At 43.8% G+C, this 22,969-nt stretch overlaps 2 protein-coding genes across 3 annotated transcripts in view; one reads left to right on the top strand and one right to left on the bottom strand.

The window, feature by feature from the left end:
- The window catches only part of LOC120908753 (tensin-4-like), a 64,593-nt gene that overhangs the window by 13,162 nt on the left and 28,462 nt on the right, over nucleotides 1–22,969 (top strand). For both annotated transcript variants that reach the window (XM_040320084.1, XM_040320083.1), the window contains exon 3: nucleotides 7,024–7,133. The gene's annotated coding sequence lies outside the window, so the exon portion shown is untranslated. The remainder of the gene's footprint in view (nucleotides 1–7,023; nucleotides 7,134–22,969) is intronic.
- Nucleotides 11,611–13,507, bottom strand: LOC120908755. Its single transcript, XM_040320088.1, has 2 exons — nucleotides 12,837–13,507; nucleotides 11,611–12,759 (listed from the first exon to the last, which is right to left on the bottom strand). Exons 1-2 carry the CDS (start codon nucleotides 13,203–13,205, stop codon nucleotides 12,199–12,201), a joined length of 930 nt encoding a protein of 309 aa, XP_040176022.1. The 5' UTR covers nucleotides 13,206–13,507; the 3' UTR covers nucleotides 11,611–12,198.

Raw genomic sequence — 22,969 nt, 5'->3', positions numbered from 1 at the left:
CACTCACTCCCCTTACGCAAAGCACACGGGCCGAAAGCTCCATTATGCCGTTTAAGCTGTGTATGTGGTTGAATGGTTTGTATAAATAAAGAGCGTTTTTTCTCTCTCTCTCTCTCTCTCTCTCTCTCTCTCTCTCTTTTCCCAAGGAACAATTTGCAAATTAGTCGGAAAATTAAGGTACCGAAACGCAGATTTGTGCGGGCGACAGCGTTTTACTGTTGAGTTTTGAATATTAAATTAATTTTGGAAGTGACTTCATCGTTACATGGAAAGCACTTGTCGCTGTTTTCAGCACAAACACACAAAGCAAGAATAAAAACCAAAATGCAAAACTGTGGTCAAAATTTGTGTAACCAAATTCCGGCTTGCTTGCTCTTCAAATCCGTCAAACAACAATGCTTCCGCACACGTTCCGGTTGCGGGCTGGTAAAGCATATACCAATTTCGGTTTCCCATTTACTGCTGCACACCGAGAACCACTTGAAATGTGTCACCCATCATCGAAGGCGTCCCTCGAATGGCTTCAAATCGTTAGAAAGTGTGTATTCGAGAAAATCTTACACGTATGTGTGTGTGCGTATTTTTTGGGAAGCCTGTAAGAGGTGAAAAGCAAAATATTCACATCCGGTCCAGGTGCCCGATTATCGTGCCCCGTTTGCGAGTGAGTATCGGCGTCAAGCGATTCGGGTTCCGATACTTGAAATCGTTTCATCGCTTCGGAAGTGCCACCGGTTGCCAGGATGGACGGGCAGCTAAACGTGTCTGGTTCGGGGTGAAATTTATGCCAGGTCACGTGAGAAAGCAAACTTTGGCGTACAATAATGTCAAAGTTTTCGTTTCCCGCTTTCGCTTCGCTTTCCTCAAACCCTCTGCTGGTGGAAATGTGCTTGCGGCTTGGAAGCGTTTGTCATCGAAGGTACACTTAAACGGTGCTTACGAAAGTGTCGCAATGGGATGGGATGGGACTGGGAGAGTGAGACGAAAAAAAAACACACACATCTACGATCTTTCAAACATCGTTTAGTGGGCGCAAGTAGAATGGGAAAGAAAAGGAGACTCATCCGTCGTCTCACAACCCAGGGACGTGGGGTGCCCGAACACCAAAATTGACGGTGTTAAGTGAGATGAGATGTTTCTCAAGAAAACACACACACACACACACACACTCACGTACACACTTTTGTTGTGGTGTGAGAGGTGCCCACTTGTCTTTTTTCGATGGAGCGAAATACAAGATGTTTTTGTGCGGTTGTGCGGTTCGACAAATCATTTAAGCGCGATGTGTATCGCTTGCACATTGGTTGGATGACGATAGGCTCCTTTTGATAAGTGTGTCATTCGACGAATTGTAATAGAATATTGATAGAACATGGGAACGTAACAAACTTGTTGTTTACTGTGTAAAGTTTCATAACATTTAAAATTACCCAATCTTCTACTTTCAAGAGAATACAATTAAACCCCTAAATGAAGGGTGATTGCCTTTGGTTCATTCTATTGTATTGTAATTTTTAATTAAATTACATACCAATTCCTTACATTCACTGCGTCTCAAAAAAAAAAAAAACAAACAAACACGCCGAGCAAAACGGTGCCATAAATTTGTCTTCTAAATGCTTAAGATAACATCCGGTTCGCTCAAAACAGCACTGAACATGATGAATAAAAAAGGAAACGTTGGAAAAATTTAATTTAGACGCATCGTCTCGGAAGCCTTTTCTAGCATTAATTACGACTTCCGCGTGCCATAGTTTGGATAAGTAATTAGAGCGCTGCGACTTTACGGCGCGCAACTGCGGTTCTGACGAGCGTGAGCCCGAAGAGCCAAGTGACATGATTGAATAAAATGTTTCCTATCCGACGGGCGGCGAATTGTGAATTCGGCAGACAAGGGTGTTAGCTTTTGCTCACACACGCACACACACACATAAATGCGCGCCGCTGTGCCTGTTGGGAGGAGATGGTTTAATGTGAAGTTGAAGTTAACCTACATTCGCGCCCAGTTTAAGAGCGAAACGGGTGAAAAAAACACTAGTTCGGATGAGTTGAGTGTAGTGCGCTTCTAACGAATAATTAGCATATTCACCATCGTTTGCTTCCCTTGGGTTTTGTTATTTTTTTGCCTCGACCGCATCTCGCCTGGAAGATCCTAATGAATACATTAACGTAACACATCAAAACACACGGCGGACAAATAAATCGCCGGAATGTGCAGCAGAGTGCGGAAGGATTGGAAGATGTAGCACCAGCCTCTTTTGCCAATCTTGTTATGTTTCCTCAAGCACTCGGGCCCGTCCTGTGTGTGAGGCTTTCACTTTTGCCTAGTTTTCTCTGGATTCGTTAGGAATGGTAGAAGAAACGTACTTGACCTTTTTTCCAAAGCTGCACTAGCAGTGGCGAATACATGAATAGAAGGTGCCGGCCCGGGTTAAAGTTAGCGTGTGAACACATCTTGTGTTCCGCTACACTGCCAACCGTTCACAAACACAAAAGCAAAACACATTAAGAGGATGCGCAAAAACACTTGCAGCCTGGAGTGCAGCCTGTTCATTAGCGGTGCAAGGATATGCTAAGCAGTGCAGCAGCGGTGGCAAAAACTAGATGCGGAGTTAGTTTATATTTGCATACATACCTCGAACAATATGGGCAGAGAAAGTTGCTATGGTGGGCATTTGGGTACTGTACAGTCCCCTCACGATGTGTGTCAAGGTTTCGGCAAAGGAATGCAAAGGTTGAATGAAAGGCGAATGAGAGGATCATCTTTGATGTTGATGGTTTAATAAGCGAAAGACATGAGTGACAGAACTGTGATCTGTGAGAAAACCAACATCCATAACGAGTCGGTTATTTTCTTTTCATAGCTGTGTTTGAAAAGAAAGATGAGCCAAAAAAGGAGTGGAGCAGTTGAGTAAGCTCTTATGCGTGACAGCCCTAATAACTGCTGAAAGTACTTATGCAACAAACTTGTCCCAGGTGCTAATTTTGCTTCGAGTGACTGCGTTGTTATGCGTTATGGGTGTATTTGAGGATAAAAAGATCAAGAAGAGTGTAGTGTAATTCCATCGATTTTGGTGTGGTGAAGTCAAATTTCAATCAACAATCGAAATTGCATTGCTTCGTTTCGTTTGAAAACTACATCAACAATGCGTTTTTGGTTATTTTTTACGTCAACCTTTAACGACGCAGTAATTTAAAAATGTTCTCTGTATTATTGTACATAGAAGTGTAAATAGTTGGAGAGTAATATAACCTTTCGTTTGGTATTAATTGTTCAATGTTTTGAGGCTTATCTCTATAGAACAGTTATATAATGGTATGGCATATGTCCTTCACAAATGAAATGAATGTATGCTTCTGGTTGATCATAATTTACTCATAAGAGTGTAGAAAATAGGTACAACACAGCCAAGTAATTGCATCGCTCATGCAATTGCCCACAGAACGATATTCGGAATGTCCCCCTTGAGTTCGTACGTGATCTGGCTATCGATCATACGGAATTGCGATCAATTGTAATGCATGTTCAACCGCTGGTGTACGCTGGTGACTGTACACGATTAATCCAGAACCATTTAATTAGCATCATCAAAAGCTTCGTTCAATTAAATGCTTGCTTTATCCCGTTCCCTTTCCTTAAAAAAGATAACTCCTGCGAACCCAAACGAAGTAGTTCTGAAAATTGAGCTGCATATTTCGCATTATATTCCACCAACGTGGACAGGGATTTCAATTTATCATCTCCTATCGGCAGGTTGACGGCTACAGGTAAGCGTCCCTGTAAATGCTTTCCTGGAAGCGATTTCTTTTTTTTTGTTTGTTTGCTGTGTGCAACGAGGTACGTGATTGCGGTCCGGAAACATCGTGAAATGAATTTCTTCGTCGAGTGTATCACGCTGTCCCGAGACAGGACCGTCACCGTACATCAAACGAAGCTGCCGACTGCATTTGCCATGGGAGATGGGATTTTGGTGGAATTTGGCCGGCCGCTGCTGGTGCAAAGCGTTGTTGCGTTGCGAACATGTGACCAAACATTTTGCCGAAAGGATACTTGTGCTTGTACTTTCGGTGGGTAGATGTGATTGGATGCTAAGCTCGTGTTGGTATAGGGTGTTTAGTGAAGAGTTGTGGTATTGTTTGGAAGATATTGCAGGTTCATTATTATTATACTTTTTTCGTTTACAAAAAACACACAAACGCTTATTCGATTATTCACATGCTAATAACACAGCACAAATATGATTAATTAATTTCCATGTTGTTTGGTCTTTTGGACTGGAATTACATACATACATTACTATAAATCACCAATTTCACCATCGATGCACCCTGTACTGCACCGAACCAGCATGTGTACTGTAACATCGGTCGGCGCAAGATCCTTGCTCCTTTCTTCGCCGCCAATTCCCACCATTGCAATCCTATTGCAGTAGTGCTGCCACTTCCCCCCATGAACAGTGTTGTTCGTGTAGTTGTGCGGTAATAAATCTCGCCACAACAAGCGAACTCCAGAAATGGGGCAGCCGAAAATACGTACTCCCAGTACAGCATCATATATCACTTTCACGTAGCCACCCGATCGCACAGTGTACGGGCGCGCAGCAGTCAAGTGGCTCGCACTATCCAGCGAATGTCCAGCGAATCGGCAATGCGGAACTGCACTCAAGCCCTCCACTGCTGGGTTTTATCCGTCCCATCGACTGTCCTGTGTTGGGTGCATCCGACTTTACACCGACTGCTCGCTGCGATGCTAATGACAACCGAATCGGTCCGCTAACTTGCAGTGCCCCGTTGCAGCTGGTGAGTGCATCCTTCCAGCGCGTACTTGCCGGCGGGTTAACTTTAGGCGGGCTTTTGTGGGGAGGTCAAACCCGTTCAGTTTGTCACCCTGGTGGGAGATTAATGAGTGCACGAGTGCGCCACACATGCACCGCGTTCGGCTTCTCCCTACGACCGCACTGTATCCTCCCGGCCGTACAGTTGAATGTGTGTCACAGTCAGCTGATGAATTAGAAGCATGGACACTGCACTGCACAGTCCGATATTAATTCCAACCCAATCGGGGCGAGAGGCGGGGTACCGCAGCAGCTTATTATAGATAATCAAATGAGCTTCCGATCGGGGTGCGTTTTGAAGAAATGCTACCACAGTTTAGCTATCCCGGACCGAGTGATACGGTTGGTCCGAGTGACTGAATTATGGACACCGTACGGTACAAACTGGTCCTGGACAGTAGGGATGCTGGGGGCGATTTCGATGGTTTGGCTTTGATTGCACTTAATAGAAGGCATTAATTTCCATGCACAGCGATTTTGAATGGGAGATATCTGGGCCGGATTTATGGGCGATATTGTACGCGTGGAGTAGATCTTGATATGAAGGGTTGTAGCGTTGTAACACTATTTGGTGGGACGCTGTGCCTGCCTGCCTGGTTTTTTCTTCTGTGAAATGAAGCTTTCGGATTTAAATGCAACACAGGAAACTGGAATATTCAAAGGAGTTTTCAAATTCCATCTATAACTTTCCATCTCGATTATTAACCGCTTCAAACTCATTTATCCTGTCGATCGTTTGCACAGCCCAACGGTACTAAACTTTGCCCATTTACCCTGATCTCCTAGGAAAGCCAATCCAATCAGCAATCGAATCGATACGGAGAATCCGCTATCAGTCAAGCAGCTTTCGATGACATTTGCAGAAATAAGCTCAAGTTTCTGGTAAAATCACACACACCCATCCTACAAAAAAACAAAGCGATATATATTTCCACCAAAAATTGAGCGGACATTTGTTCACGTGGGATGGACAACTTTTCAGCTTAGTCACTTTGGAATATAGAAGAAAAAAACACAGAAAAGAAACGAACAAAATAAATAAAGTAAATGATATTACGCGGAAAACTTTTTTACCCCCAATGCCGTGGGGTTGTCCAAATCGTGACAACACGGCAAAGCGCCAAAAGGCGAAACGCCGCAATAACGATGCCAAAGCGGGCCCCGGCTTCGTGATTGACACTTGATTTACTTACTTTTTCCCCCTCCCATCCTACGCTTCTCTCAGGGACGGCGGCCCTCTACGGTTCCATTCCGTGCATTTATTACATCTGTCTGGCAGTGTCGCCCGCGCGCGCCTGTGTTCCCGTTTGGTGAAGCATAGTGAAAGCATGCTCATCATCATCATCGTTTGGGTGGAGCAGCAACACGCAATGTTTTTATTTCGTACTTTTCATCTGCTCGGCATTGGCTCGTGCCCTATGGTTTTGCTATTGACAAACAGGGCGGTGTAACGCGGGAGGGGAGAGGACGGCCACATGACATCGAAATCTGACATTGAGCGCTGACGCGGGCTGTATAGATTTTGCCCGGTGCCCGCGGTGGAAGCGCCGCGAGCCATTTAATTGAATTTGTTCAGGGATTATTTTCAGCTTTTTTGCTTCCTTGGCGATTCGAGGGAAAATTATTGCCTTTTTGTTTAAAGTTATAGTACGGAGAAAATGAGTTTTTACCCGGAAAAGCGTTTCATTTCGGAGCAGCGCTTTAGGTGGAATGTGTCAAACTTCTCGAGAGAATAAAGTTATTTAATTTTGTCACAAAATATGGCTGAAGCATGTGATTCATCAATCTAGGTACAATGATGATGATGATGATGTTGATATTGCAACATCATCTATGTGGTTAAACTTTCCTTTTCGAATCGTACTCATGCTGTTCACGTTTTCCCTTGCTCGAAGTGCACAGCAAGGCATCTGATCTACAGTGCAATTGCATCATTGTATCAACATCGTACCAAATCTCTAGACTCTCCCCTTTCGAAGCAGTCGTGCTACAATTCCTTCCCGACTTACCATTCTTCAGGGTTTTTCCTTTCGGAAAAATCAAAGCACCAAAGGAATTGTGTATACAGACTGCACCTGCTGCCGCTCGTTTCGTCCACCGTACGCTGTGCGGTACGGTTTTAATTACCTCCTTTTTTAGACATTGCCCATTCCTAACCACGCTCCCTTGTTTTTCCTTTCATCTTTTGTAGGTGATACGACGGTGCATAAGGGCAGCATACAGTGCCGCGCGACAGTGCAGCGCTGCAGCACTCCCCGTTTTGCAGCAGCAAGGGCAACTCAGCGGCAATGTTATGTTAAGGTAAGGCAGCTCGATTTATGCTTTTTGGTTTTGCTTGTACATTTGTTTGCAGTTTTGTTGTGTGTGACAACAGTGTTGCCTCGCAGCTGCAGGGTTTATGAGGTGTGTGCGTGTGTAACATAATGTATGCTGATCAAGGAACGGGCATATAAACGTTTATAATTGTGTGCCTTAATACAGTGAAAGGGATTTTTGTGCGATTTTTTAATACCAGTATATTTATTACTTATTACATCAAAAGGGTAATGTTTCAATCATATGTTCAAATGAAGAATAATGCGAGCCATGAATTGCCATTTCACGCCTCGAATCGAAGAAACGATTCACGCCAGAAAGGGGTAATAAGGTTTTGCAATTTACACTAATGGGTAAACATCTTTCAAAATTACACCATTTTTTTGTGCTGCTGCTGCTGCTGCTGTTGCTACAATCCTCGCGTTGTCTTAAATTCTACAACTGATAGCTTCCGCACCAAGCGACACAAAAAGGGTGTAGAGTAGGATATAAATTGCAAAGAGCAAACTCCCGTCAAAAATGTGCATCACACGAAGGTACGCATTTAATTTTCGTTGACCCACAAAACAAAAGCAAACAAAAGCTCTAAAAACAACCACAACCGCGGGGAATAATGATCGTGAAAAACTTTCACAACGATCCGAAGAAACCCTAAAATCATAACGGGATCGCTCGAAAAGGACATGGTAAAAGTGGCCGGCAGAAACGCATCATCATCATAATTATCGTCCCCGCAATGCATGCTCCCCACAAACCCACCGCAACAGCTAAAAAGGATAACACGCAGAGCGCTCGCGTCACACAACTAACCCGGAAGGCAAGCCCGCGTTTGCTTGCCCTTTTGCTTTGCTTTGCTTTGATCGACTCTCCGTCTTTTCTCTGAACTGTTAATCGTGCGAAAGTGCAGCGAAGAGTTGTGTGAGTGAAATCAAAGAAAAAGACGCTCCATCAGCCAGCGATGGGCCAGCACGGCGCGTTGGAAAATGACACAACCTTCCCTTTGGTGCGATGGATGCGCTCGGCCCATTGCGCCCAAATGTGGGACGAGTGAGCAGATGTAATGTATGCACATAAATAATCCAGCCAGCGTACAAAGCAACCCTCCCGAACAACACTACAATCACTTGCAAGAAGAAAAAATGTAGAATCAGGATTTGCCAACGGTTTAGCCGGTGGATTGAGTTTTCTCGTTCGCTTTGGTTATTGTTCAAGCGCAGTCGATGACGCTGCAGCATAGTTATAAAGCAACAAAAAAAAAAAAGAGCCAGAAATCGTCTCTGGAGGGAGCGAAAAGCGATTTGACACACATCGGCAGGGGGTTAATCCCCCCTATGGAGTGTAAGCCTGGCCCCCGATACCGTTAAACGGCAAGGGCAGCGAAAACAGAAACGAAGCAAAAGAGCGAACCAAACATTATGAATGAAAGCCTTTTTGTCTTTGCAGCACCGTTTGCCAAAAAGCTGCATCGCGCGATTGTTTTATGGCACCGCCGTCCGTTTATGCTTCTGGTATGGATGGCGAGCAACGAAAAAAAAAAAGAACGGGGGAGAAAATGAATTAAAAACACATGCATCGTGGGTCCCTTCGCTGGCGTACGAAAGTGGGCGCGAAAAGGGCCACGAAACTAAGGCTGCCGAAAAGAGCAGGAAAAAAAAACATATGTTTTAATGTTTTCCACAACAAGAAGGATGAGGATGTGTGAGCAGTGTAAAAGTAGAAAAAAAGTGCCCAAAAAACGAACAGGAAAAGATGCAACCTCAGAATAAGGGCAGCCCCCGCGGGAAGATTAATTTGAAATGCATGCGAAAGTGAGCAGAGTCGGGCTCCGTGCTGGGCCGCGTACTGCCGCTGCGCATCCGTTAGCAGGGACAGCGTGTGCCTCGGTGGGAGTCTGTCTGTGCGTGTGTGTTTACAGTTGCTTTTAGCTTTGGTTTTACACTACACGTAGCGGTAGTGTGTGTGTATGTGGCTGTGAATGCATTTTAAAACAAACGGCTGCAGAAACATGTAATTTGTTTTCCCTCCCCAAAAAAACCCCTCCAGCGTGTACGGCATAGCGTCGGCACGCGGATGAAAAGGGATGGTAAACCGACGGTCGGTCGTCATCTTCTGCTAATGCTCTTGTGCGATTTTTGCAGTCCCAGGTGGTAAGGTTTCCTTTCCCTTCCTTTAGTCGCAGTGTGTCGAACTCGGGCGACTCGAGCGAACTCTGGAGCAACCGCTACGATTTCGTACGGTTATTGCAGTACCCAGCTAAAGGGGTTAAAGGGGTGGTCATGCCGAGGGAATGAGGCACGGTGTTTGCAAGCGCGGCGGGTCATGGATCACACATGCTCTGATGTTGCGGTGCTAATGAGAAGGGGAAGGAGATGTCCTTTCGGCATTTATGGTACGCTTTAATCGTCATTGTACGACGGAGGAATGTGGAATGTGCAGGAATGTGAAATGCATTTCTGTTTGGGGTGGTAGTTTAGGGAAGGTACATTGGTTTAAACTACTCAAAATTTTAAATGAATGATTTTAGCTATGTTTTTACAATTGTTTGTCTTAATGATGAGAGGTCTTTTTATATAATTCTGGGAGTAAAATTCCAAAAAAGTTTGTAAAATGTTTCAGTTTGATTAGTTTCGAGGATTAGCTTTTGGTTTTTTGGTTTAGTCAGATTGCTGTAACGTTTGAGTTTAAGTGTTATTAAATTACGATAGTATTTCAAAAGGTGATTTTTTTAAGAAATGATGCTTTTGAACAGAATAATTATTAAAGTTCGTCGCAGCAATTTCCATTTTGCCCTAAAAAAATATTCAAAGCATCAACCCTGAAGAGCTGAATGGTCCTAAAGACACAAGTCTCAAATAAATACTTAAAATAAAATAAAAAAATACAAACAAGAATGACCACGGTAAAGAAAATGTGGCAATGATTTATGCTTGCAAATGAATGTCCCGTTTCAAGATTTCCGCTTCGCTACATTCTTTCCACGCGTGCACAGGATGCTTTGGTGCGCTGTTCCTTGGGCAGCTTAAGGCTGACAAGATGCACCACCGCTCCGGAGGGCAGTAGTGAGGCTCTCATGTGAAGATGATTAATTCACCTCTAATGTGGCGATCCTTGATATGCATGTAATCGACGTGAGATTGCATATCGAATGTAGAAACGATGGGAAATATTATTTAAAAAAACCCCTGCCCAACTCTCAAAGATGGAACGTCTTCGGCCGATATGCCGACATTACAAATTAGCAGGTATAAAGGTAAGCAACAGGCAAACAATACACACGAATGCTGTACGATGCAAGGGGTTGAAATGTAGAGAATATTAATGAAAGTGCACAATGGACCATGCGACGTGCTGGAGTGGGCAGGTCGAAAGCGGGCGCTTGGACTTCGCAATGCAATTGACACGCATTAATTCGTGTAATGCTGATAGATTGCATCGGTTCGTTGGATCGGCTGGCCCGTTGTTATCGGTAGATGATTAATGGTAATTAGCGAGCCATGGCGTATTTAGCGGCGTGTTTTTTTTTCTCTCTATGCGTGCTATAATCCCCGTTCGATCTAGTCCGTACACACAGGATGCGGAAATAGGGATTAACGCGAAATCAATAATCGTTTGCGATGTGCTTTGCCAGTAATTAGACAGCAAAGCAGAATTTGTGAGGAATGCGTGCATATACAAGCTTAAATTAAATTGATCCAAAGATAGAGATGGGATTTGTTGCACGTAATCTTAAATTTGCTGCATTTTTGGGTCACTTAATTTGATGGCACATATGATAGACAGTTTTGTTCGTTTTGTTTGAGAGAATTTGGTTGAAATCGAATTTGTAGATTGATTTAAATAATTTTTTTTAAAAATATGTGCATAAGCGAACAAATTGTATAAAAATCTAAAATACAGGAGAAAAAAAAGTAACATAATGGAATTCAATGGCATTTTAACATTTATTTCCAATTGAAAATACTTCCTGGCTATTTAAATCAGGCTAATTTCTACCTAGAATTGTTTGAGATAGCTTCTTCTCAATATAGTTCATCAAACAGTAACGGAATCAGTTGCTGGTTCAGCTTACGTATTGCATCGGTTTTTGCAGTAGGATAGGTTCACGTTTCGTTCTTTGAATGAGACATTTACGGGTACAGTTCTTGAATTGGAATAAATTTAGTTACAGTTCCAGGATGGATGGATATAATATTAATTTCCGGATCAGTATGGGTTCAATATCAGTTCCAGGAACAATATGGGTTGGGTGTGTATACCATAGTGTAGCATGAGATATGTGCCAAGATCTGTACGGGTTCAGTATCAGTTCCAAGTATGCCAGTAAGCATTCAAGTCAGGACCAGTAAGCATCCAAGATCAATTCCAAGATCGGTTGAGTATCAGGAAAATCTTATGGACTGATAGGAGCTTAGTATAGGCTCTAGGATTGTATGAATTTGTTATCCGTTTCAGGTAGCAGAGCAGAACGGCAAGGGCTTAAAATCGGTTTCACTGGGATTCGAGAGACTGCTGGGAATTGTATTGTCCTTAAAAACACATTTGCTAGCACCCTGGAGTTATTGGATATTGCTATTGGATTGTTAAAATGATGAACATTTAAACTGAAATTTTTTAGTGTAATGATGATTCTTTATATGTTAGAGCCATGCTTAATTATTTATTTTGTAGCTACGTTCGGAGCAAAAAATCCTCTTTTATCATATTTATTTAAGTTAAAATCCACCAGCCACATTGTACTTTGTTTTTCATTACTCATCATTTACAACTTTTATCATATTTTTACACAAATATTCGTTAGATTGCACATACTATCATCATAGAAATAACCGCTCAAATTATGCTTGTCGACAATTACCCGCTGCTCACTGTACTGTAAACCTCCCATTTTTCGTACACCTCACCACAATGAACCTTTTAGTGATTATTACTTCCATTGTGCACGGTTGCTGCAACCAGACCCAACAACTCACCACACCATAACGGATTGTTTGAACGTTCATGTAACACACGACACATCGCAGCACGCGTCCTTCCCCGCAACCAGCTTCCCCTACCCGAGCAGACGTCGGCAGTGGCGAAACTGTTGCTCGCAAAGTTTGCTCTGCCGCTGGAATTCTGCCTCAGACGGTAGATTGGCGTGTATGCCTTTCAGTATCTCTTCCCCGTTTGGTGCCGCATGGTTGTCTGATGTCTGTTCGCTGTCACCGCCCGATGGACCCGGACCCTTTGACAGTACGGTGTCCCGCACGACGTTCTGCATCTTCCAGATGAAGGGTTTCACCTTGCACATCAACAACCGGATGCAGTCGGTGTCCTCTGGGGCGTACCGGTCGAGCTGGTCCATCTCGCGATCCAACCGTTCCGCCAGATCGGTATTCTTGACCTGGTCCAGCAGCACACGGAACCGCTTGGACGGATTGCGCAACAGCCAGTCGAGCGGGTTGCTGTTCGTGCCAGACTGTTGGCTCTCGTTGCTTTGCGATGGTTCCGATTCGCCCGTCAGCGGTGAGGCCGTTGGAAAGGAGGGGAATAATGGGGAACTGTTTTGAGCGTTTGCCGATGCGGTGTCACCGAGGGACGGTGACCGGAAGGCACCCAAATTTGTCCCAATCTACAGACGGGCGAAAATGCAGGAGAAAAGGTATTACAACAGTCGCTTACAGAGGGAGTGGTGTCTGTGTGCCTTACGATGTGTGCCAGGAACACGATACCGTTGACCAGCATTGCACCGAGCTGGCTACCATCCAGCCCGAGCAGCTTCATCATGATGGTCATCATGGAGGGCGTCTGGCCGAGCAGTCCATCAACGACACCGACGCTGTCGGTGGCTTGGGCCGCCGGCCGCTGCGGTTCCTGCGTGCCGCGGCGTGTGGCAAACCCCTTCGCCACCAGGTCGGCCACGTCGGCAATCGTGTTGATGCCGAACAGTTTGCCGGTCGTTTTCAACCCCTGCTGAATGTCACCCATCAGGTCGGCTGCAATCCGATCGGGCATGGCCAGTACGAGCAGCAAGCCGGTCAACCCGGCCAACAATGTACCCCACGCTCGGTGTCTCATTACGTACCACACACAACAAAAAAACCTGCACAACTAAAACAACACACACTACACGAGAGACACTGTTAGACGGAAAGGACGTTGGTTTTGGGTAACGTTTGCTGGCCAGAATTACTCGTTTTTTTACCGATAAAGGAATCACACTCTTTGGCCACCGATAAAGCGAGCCACCGTGGGCAAGGTTGTTGGAGTTGTCTGCTTTTGGTCGCTGTCTCGTGCGCAACTGAAACCGAACACTCGAGACGTACGCTCGTCTTTCCTCGGGGTACGAATACTTGCCTCATTTTCCGTCCGGGGGAAGAGTCGGGCTTCTCGCTTGGGCTCCGTTTTGCAAAATGGGAAGACACCGGAAAACTGTCATCATCATCATGATCGCTCGGTACGCTATTGTGCACTGCTGCTGCTGTTGCTTATTGTTACTCCACCGGGGGTGCTGGTGCCGCTCGAGCATATCGGGTGACGATGGTTTTGTCGGTGCGGTGCACCTTGAGGACACCTTTTCCTCAACTCTTTTGTGAAGCGGCGGGATTAGAGCACTTGCGCAAGTGTGGCATTTGTGGGCGATAGTTTACTGGTCGCTGGTCTGTCTGAAGTTGCTGCTTACCCATGCAAAGAAGTGCGTCAAGTGCGTCCAAGCCCGGCTGGCACGCACCCGGGTAGAGTAGTGATTTTGAGGACAACGGCACAATTTCACATGCCCTTCGGGTGCGGGTTAGCCTTGGCTGAATTTGCACATCCACTGCGTTGCGTGTGTTGGAATGCAGAGTTTGATTTTCGCACCGGGATAAACTGGGTTTGCTTCCAAAAGCAATGCCCTTGTAATGATTTAATTCGTACCCTAAACCGAACGTCTATTTGCTGTCTATCATTAGCGCTTGCCGAGCTTGACTGATGCTTTAATCTTCATTGCTTTCCAATTCCTCCGAATTGTTGCAATTGACTGGAACAAAGCGTTAGCGTAATGAGCTTTAAGCTTGAACGGCAGTGGTGAGAAATCTGAAGTCCTATTCATTTCCTAACACATATAAGAAAAATAGTTTTTTTTTTTTATATAAGAGAAATTGATGTTTGATGGTGGCTCGTACGGTTCCAATACTGACATCTTCCATCTTCGCTAAGTGGCTTAGAGAAATGTTAGGAGTCTAGCACAATTTGTGCAAAATATGGTTGTACTTTTCGACGGAAATGCCTCGCATATTAATAGTTAAAAATAAAAAATAGTTTCGATGCACTAGCTATTAACTTTGAATGTAAATCATCTCTTCGTGTGCTTGATGATTTACATTCAACGTTAATAGCTAGTGCATCCGTTGTGTTTACTATGCTATACGTTTGCTGGTAACGTCCTTTAGAAATCGTGATCATACTTTCTGGTCCACCCTTTAGCAAGAAAAAACTGGTGTATGAAGTCTGGAATTAATTGTACATCTTTAAAAATCTACTGTGTAGCCCAGTCATATTAACCATTGCTTTGTTATAAATCATATTATTCAATCCGATATAAGTTGGTTAAAATATTCTCATGAAACAAAACGCTGTTGCCGGCCCCTGCTTCAGGGTAAGCATCATAATTTTAAACGCTCAAAAGATGAAGCTGTTAATCGTAGCAAGCGTAGAGAAGCCGATGATGAGGCTTAACTACAATCCAGTCCGTTGGAACGCTTGCTTAGGATAGGATCATTGCTTAGTCGCATTCATTTTTTTTTTGCTCTTCAAGAGTGCGTATTACAAACGCGGCATGAGCACAACCGAAAATTGATCGTTTGCCGATGGAACTGTAGCGAATTGCTTTGCGCTGTTCAATTTTTTGTTGTCTTGGGATGATGATGATGATACATGCTCAAATTAGTTCATCATCATATATTGAACGCTAAATTGATGGCGTTTACCAAATAGTTTAATTTAATTAATGCGTTTAAACAAAGCCAAACAAACACTTCGTGATTCATACTCATTCATTATGCAATTTTAAAACGTCTCCCATAAAAGACACTCTAATTGAACACTTGAGACGGGACAAACGTTTGATGTTGCAGGGATTGCAAACCTGTCGAAAGATAAATGATTCTATCAGGGTGGGCCTCTACCACACAACCACCCACCACGCCCCGCTCAATGCACAACCACTCGACCGGTAATTGGGCAAACGATTCCTGTCCAATTAGGGGCCAATGGCTAGATTTAATTTACCTTTAACATTTTCCCCCACCGGCCGAGGCGCGCATCTTATGCGGCCGCGCTGGTCGTCGCATGTTGCTTTTAATTACTTTCTCCCTGTCGGGTGCCGGTGTCAGCCCGTCATGAGTCGGCCACCAGCAGCACACACACATCCCATCGCAGCTCCACCACACTGCAAGGGAAGGGAATTATCGTTAATGAGCAGCCACGAGGAAGAGGAGCATTAGGAGCTCGTGGGGCATAAGAAAATCGGACCCTCGTGGCTCGATGATGGAATGCTTCGTTTCTTCGCTAGCGGCAGAAAGGTGCGGTGGCACTGGCTCCTTGCAACGACAAAGGCTGGACAATTGCAAAAACGTTCGTTCAGATCAGCTGAAGCAAAACTCTTCCCTTAAGTCATTCAGGTGCATTTTGCTGGTGAAGGGGAAAACATTAGATTAACCAGCGGTGGGGAAATGACGGCGGGGGGCGGAAGGTGTGAAAAATCGTTTAAAACTGTTTAGAGAGAAAATTACTTTTACCGTCCTGGTTTGCTACTTGATTTCAGTCGCTGTGTGTGAGTGGTTTTCTTTTCTATCCCATCCTGTTACGAGTTTCTCGATTGGCTTTTGTGTAAGGTGGATGGGGAATAAAATAAAACTTTTACCGAGCGTTGAACAGTGTCGGTGTTTGTCGGGGTCGAGCTAAAGTTGTGCGTAGTAATCGTTCACTGCTTTACGGCTGCTTTAGCTTCTTGAACGATGTTAAGAGTAATTGTAAAAAAGATCGAAGTTCATTATCATCAGAAAGAGAGCAGATGAACAAAAGGATTTTAAGGTGTATTTATCATCAAGCCATTGTTAATCATTTCATAGCATCATAACCGAAGCTTCTAAAATACTTAAGTAGGATGGATTGCACCAATTTGCTCCCTAACCTTTTCAATAGCTGATGAAATCATTAACTCAGTGTTCCGGTGTTCTTACTATCCAAGCATTCCACAAAACAACACCATGACAGTGTCCTTTTCCTGCACATGTAAACATCTCAGCACTATTATCTTGAGTGCCGGTCGGCGTCCTAGTCAAACAGGATCATTATTCACGTATCGTGCGTCACTTCATCCCTGGAGCAAAACCCTGTTTTTTCACAAAGCATCAGGCCCGTTTGAAAGGGTCAGAGCTAATCGTAACACAGGAGGTTTCACTTCCCAGAAGTCCCTTTTTCCACCCAAGAACACAAGCAAATTGTGTGGAGAGGTAAATTGGAAAACAGAGGAAACATTGATTGGGACACTCTTGTTTGAGTTGTCTTCGACGGCGCTTCATACAACAGCGTGGGTACTGGGCCAGATTTGAATGGAGCTTTCGTTCATGCTTTCGCCTAGCAACTGTAGGATGATGTATGATGGCTCACACCGCACCATACCAAGGGCGAAAAGTGAATAAGTCGTGAGTAAGATATGCCTCGCGCAGGCTCTAAAACATGAACCGATAATTGGACTGTGGTATGGTTGTTGGAATTGGACAACCGAGACAGCTGTGCGCATCTCTATGATGGACCTTTCGCGACGCCCGCGTGAAGGGCGCTTGTCCCGACCCAGTTCTCGCGATCGGATTAAGACCGTGTCCCGTTAGAACCGGCTGCCTGGTCTGTCACGGTGTGCTGACAGGGTGCCATTTTGCCGTGTGTTACGCTAAGATCGGTTTCGTGGGTAATTGGGTTGCATCGTTGGGTAAACATTCGCGGCCAGTGCTGAATACACTGCTTCGCACAGATCTTGAAAGACAAAACCCAAACATACACAGCCACACACAAACACACTGTAAATGGAGTGAAGAGCGGTCGGCGTGGTCGGCCCAGAACAACCATTTGCGAAAACCGGATGAAGTGTTTCGACAATGAGCTTTATTCACACCATTCTCACCGTCGGCTAACCGTCCCCGACCGATGATCGTTGTCATGCGAATAAGGTGTGTGTGTGTGTGTGTGTGTGTGTGTGTGTGTGTGTGTGTGTGTGTGTGTGTGTGTGTGTGTGTGTGTGTGTGTGTGTGTGTGTGTGTGTGTGTGTGTCCGTGTAATAATTAATATCCCATCAGCCGGTGACCGGTGCTTACGTTTGGTGCGCCCCGAACCCCCAAAAGGACGAAAGAAACCCGCACAACGAGACGAAAAACGAAATGATGCTCGTTAAAAGTGAATTAATCTTCCTGCGCGCTCGCGGACGTGAAGAAAGAGTTTTATCTTACTCATTGTTGTCGACACCTTCTGGTTTCCTTGAAGGATGTGGCTGAGTTTCTTTTCGGTTCTCACTTCCTCTGCGACACCCGTTTGCGGTTGTACAGGTTGTGTAGGTGTGTCTGTGTGATTGGGCATCCTTTCGGAACGGAATTCTTAACCTGATTGCGTGGTGATGGAAGATTTGTTGTAGGTTAATTGTAATGCGTCGTCACAGTAGCCGGGGATGCCAATCCGTTCGGTTACATTTATTCATGAACTTTCCAAAAGCTTTCTCGGCGCAAAAGGAAGCGTGTTTGCAAACATGTCGCTGTCCGGGGTTTGGTATTGTCATTTGTTGTGAGCTGTTGTTACTGCCGCACGACAATAAAGCTGTATGGTTGTCGTTTCTTTTTTTTTCAGCATAATGGCACCATAACTTATTGTACGTGATGGTGAATCATTTATGCTTGCTTTTCCTTTATCGAGGAAAGAAAAGATATTGTGTAAAGAAAGGATTGTGAATTTTTATTCCTTATTAGGATTAAACCATTCCTGCAGTTAGAAAGGCGTTTTCTTTTGTATTTGTAGGATAAATAAGGGTTGGAAAAGTGTATTAAAAATTACAAAAAAAAACACAGTTTTCACTAAAGCGTATGATGCATTCCTTCCCTTGTAATTAATCAATTTAAAATTAAATTTTACTCTGCCTTGCACTTTCCTTCACTCGACGAAGAGCATAAGATTGTCTTGCAACACATGAGAAACTTTTAAGGACATGTTCCAGCAATTAGTGCCTATCCGTGCCCTCGTCCTACCGACCACCGAGTCAAGCACGCACCTGCTTGGATGGCTGGAAATTTGCTGCATGTGCCTGCCACTACTGCTCGGCAAACACTTTGACCCAGTTATCCAATTACCATGATCTAATAAAACCGTCTAATAGCTTCCAAGACAATTGCGCTATCATGCTATCTTCCTCTATCCCTACCTCGACTACGGCCACTAACGATACGACCCTCGGTGACCACGGTGGCCAAAGATTGATGGGAAAATTCCACCCAAAAACACGTCCTTTCTACCGCTGGTGTCGTCGCGCTGGGTGCAAGAAGTACAGTTTGCATAGGTGGTACTTTCATTCTCCCATGCGAATGGTTCCGTCCAGGCTGTTGTCTTTCAAACCGGGCACCGTTCTTCACCGCACCACCCCGGACGGGAAACAGCTCTCTCCGTTCGCTTCCGAAATGCGAGACAAATTGTGATTTATGATGTTTGATGTTTGCCACATAAGAAAGATGTCTCTCGTCACTCGTGGGAGTGTGTCGGGTAGATGTGGTAAAAACACTGCCGAAGCGACAAACGGTTGCGCGTTCTTATCTTACGCCGTTACCCACTCTGCCGAAAAGAAAAAAAAACGGGAACAAGGGCCCACCGGACTGCGTCAGTGCGTGATTAATAACCACGTACGAGTGAAATCGTGTATTAATATTGCTTCCATTCGTTGTCCATCGCGTCACCATACACCGTCGTATGGTCATTTTGCACTGTTTATCATCCGCAAATTGTTTGTCGTGCAGAAAGTCGTGGTGGAGGACGGGTACGTTTAAACGCTTAAGCACGCACATAAAGAACTGGTCGTTTAAGAAGCTGGCCCTCCGCCAACTAGCCGTGTACTGGACGATTGATTGATTGATTGATGTAAACTAAACCGAACGCATTCGGATGAGTGTTGTACCATTTTGCGGTTGGTTTGATGTAATGGTTCGGAAATTTTTTGGCATACAGTGACCTGATCCCACAAATCGATTGGAGAATGCTGGTGGTGGATAATTTACGACGAATTCGAGTCTACAAAATGGATGCAATAATCGTGTCTACTGATCTACTGGAAAAGAATGAGTCGATATAGCATTGAGACACGCGCGCGAAAAATAGTATATATAATTTGATAACTTTCCTGGGGGTAGTGGTCTGGTCCAATGCAACCCGAAACGTGAATCGTCATAAATTGTACAGTAACGGAATAAGGAAAAAGTACGCTGTGAGATAGTTTTGAAAGTGGTTCTCTATCGCCATTAGTTGGTTGTAGGTTGAACCGGCTATACAAGAGAAACGAAAGCAGGTACCATGTATTGAGACCGACCATGACTGCTTCATAAAGAGGAGAAGAAAGAAGTTTTGTAGCCACCACGTTCTTGAAATACTTACTTGCCTTATGATTAGATTATTTGCATAATTACTAATTTACAACAACACAATTATCGATAAGATACAATCGTTCCTCTCAATACTATATCGGGGTAAGAGGTGGGACTCATCATCATCTATTGTAACTGGTTCAATGGTTTAAATGAGGAATCGAAATACTTAGCACACTTTGCGATAAAAGTTTGGCCAAGAATTGACCAAGAATTGTATGCAATCTATAGTTTTAGTTTATTTTATAATTCGTGTGTTGATTATCCTAGTTTTGTAATGTTTTCAACTGGGTCAAAAAATGATTTTTTTGTGTGAATTACTTCATTTTCTTGCTGAGCATCTCCATTATTAAAACAGCAACACTTATCAGCCACCCATACACCACCATCAACCAAACAATCTTGAAATCGTCAAAGTAAAACACCACTTCTGCCAGTGCATCCGCTGACTGTGCTTTCCTTAATTGCGTCGCATAATGACGTGTCAGTAGATATTGCCACAGTCCCGTTTCATAGTACAAGCTGATATAGCGACTGATCGTTCCTGCTAACGGCGAGTTTTTGGCAAACTGCAGTCGATACGGAGAAGGTATAATTGGTTCCTGTATTGTATAGAACTGCTTCAAATTTTCATGAAAGTAGGGCGATAGCAGAAACGCAGCATCGCTACACTGTTGCATCATGCAATAATGTTTGTGAACGAGTGCACCGTACTGTGCTCTACCGTCTTGAACCTCATCTTCACCGAGCATCATGAAGCGAAAGTCATCCAAAGGTAAATTATGTTGTTGATCTTCGTACACCAAAAACTTGTAGCCGGACGCCTTAAACTCAGAAATTGTGCTGGGCAGCTGGTAAAACATTTGCAGCGACATTAGAGATATCATTTTGCTGACGTACCTTCTACAAAGCAACAGCATTAGGAATGACAGTGATGTGTGAATGATTCGAGCTGGAAATGGTTGATCATGTTCGGCTCCACCGCCCCTGAAGAGTGCCTGCAGAATCAACTCGTACCGAAACATGTTGGGAAAGAACCGTTTAAGGACAATACAGGCTACAAATACTAGCGCAAGACAGACACATGCACCAAATGAGAATGGTTTGAAAATATGCGGAAGGAAGTATCGATCAGTTTTTAAAGGACAGGACACGCACATGCCACCCATCTGATGAAAGTAAAACTCATGCTGGAAATGGTCCCGCTGAACGGACATTTGGAAATATACGTCTGCGTCAAAATCGTCCGATGGCTCGACCAAGTGCATCGTGATCCTTAAATTTAAGATGTTGTAAAAGATGTGAAACAAAAGCCATAGTATGATGCCATCAAATCGACCTTTTTCAAGCAATTCAATTATGTACGGATAGTTGTTGCGATCAGAGGCAAAGCGAATGTAGAAGGCGTGCATGTTGGCGAGCTTATCTGGGTACAGTTGATACAGATGACCAAGATCGTCCAGTCTAACTGCGATCTCCTCCTTGGAGTATCGGTTTTGTGTGAAGAGGAATATATCTTCGTCGAGATCTGAGGCTTTTGCTGGAGTTGGCAGTATGGCGTAGTTAACTATGCCTTGATCATCAAAAAATTTGACTGCTGAAGAACGATCGTCGAAGAACCACGATCGCGTCACAAGAACAATGAAGCGAGCATTGATGAAATGACAGGGGTTATCGTTAAACTGCTTCCTTAGTAGGTCCGTTGGAAACTGCAAGAATAATACTTGTCAGGGACTACAGTGAGATGTAATTGTGAAAGTGTATGCCTACCTGTTCCCATCCTGTAACATCCAGTAGTACCACGTTCGCATATTTCAGCTTGGTTGCCGTTTTGATCGGTTGTTCCGCTGCAAATTGCACGGGATGTTGAGAGTTGAGCAATCCTACAAGCTCTGAGTGGCTTTGAGATAATGTAGAAATGTTGGTGGTAACAATGCACACTTCGGCAGAGAAATTGGGCAGATAGCGATGACGCGTTAGTCGAACGATCGCCTCAATCGTTGGTGCAAGATTGTTTTCGATAGAAACTGTTTCCAACAAACATATGACACGTGTCGGGAAACAGAGGCAGTAAACAATTTGCCATGAGAATAACCTACAGATCCATTCCATTTTAGGGGCCACAATGAAAATACTAAATCGAGTCTGTTGCCTAGTAGAACATGTTTTAGATAGAACATCTTCGTTTCAATAGTTTAATGTACTGAATATTAGACTTTATAGGGAATAAACACGATAAATTATGTGTGCTGTACAGAGCTTTCATCATGATTGAGATTAAAAATTTAAATCAGTATTTGATCTAGATCTCAAGATGTAAATGTAAATGGATACTTCACAACACTGCAATGAATTAACATATTACCATCAGATTTTTCATATTCTTGACGAATTCAGTTAAGAGCTGTTGTTTATTTATAAGTTTATAATTTGAAAACATAGTTATTTTAACCTTTTTTACCATTTCTAAGTTTTACCCAGTAACCATTATACTGCAAGAAACAATGACAAACACATAAAATTATCGAATGAGATCACAATTAGGCAGATATCGGGGTCGTTCAAGTTAAACAATAGTGTATATATTGGGTGAAAGATTTTACTCATTCCAGATCAAATAAGTTGTTCGACAAGCAGATTTATATGAAACAATGTAAAGAACAACATTCTGGGACAGGTTGGATCTATTTGATTGTTAGTTGTTGATTATTATGTACTTTGACCTTATCGATATCATATACTATACGGTATGATATATGACCGGATGTCAGAAAGTTGATCATTTTAAAGTTATGTTATCGTAAAAATTCGTCAAAGTATTACCAAATGCCAGCCAAATATCTTCAAGCTGTGCTTGAAACAAAACAATCATTGCTGAATCGTAATTAATTTAGTTTGAAGAATCAACTGGGAACGATCTATGAACATTTATGTCGCAATGCATCCCCGCAAAGCACCACCACACGACATGGTTTTTGTTTTGATTTATGCATTCGACACCAAACAACCTCTCCCACAAACACGATCATACTGATCAACCATCCAACCACCACCAAAATCCATACGCACTGTAGGTCCTCGTAGTAGAAGATTACCTCCGAAAACGTTTCCCATATTAAGGAGAGTCCTACAATGATGCGATTGTAGCGGTCCATTTGCCGCTGCCACAGGCCCGTGTCGCAGTACAGACCA

This window comes from Anopheles arabiensis, chromosome 2, assembly GCF_016920715.1.
Source record: "Anopheles arabiensis isolate DONGOLA chromosome 2, AaraD3, whole genome shotgun sequence".
NCBI lineage: Eukaryota > Metazoa > Arthropoda > Insecta > Diptera > Culicidae > Anopheles > Anopheles arabiensis.
The sequence above is the reverse complement of the archived record's forward strand: the minus strand, read 5'-3'. Positions and strand labels throughout refer to the sequence as shown.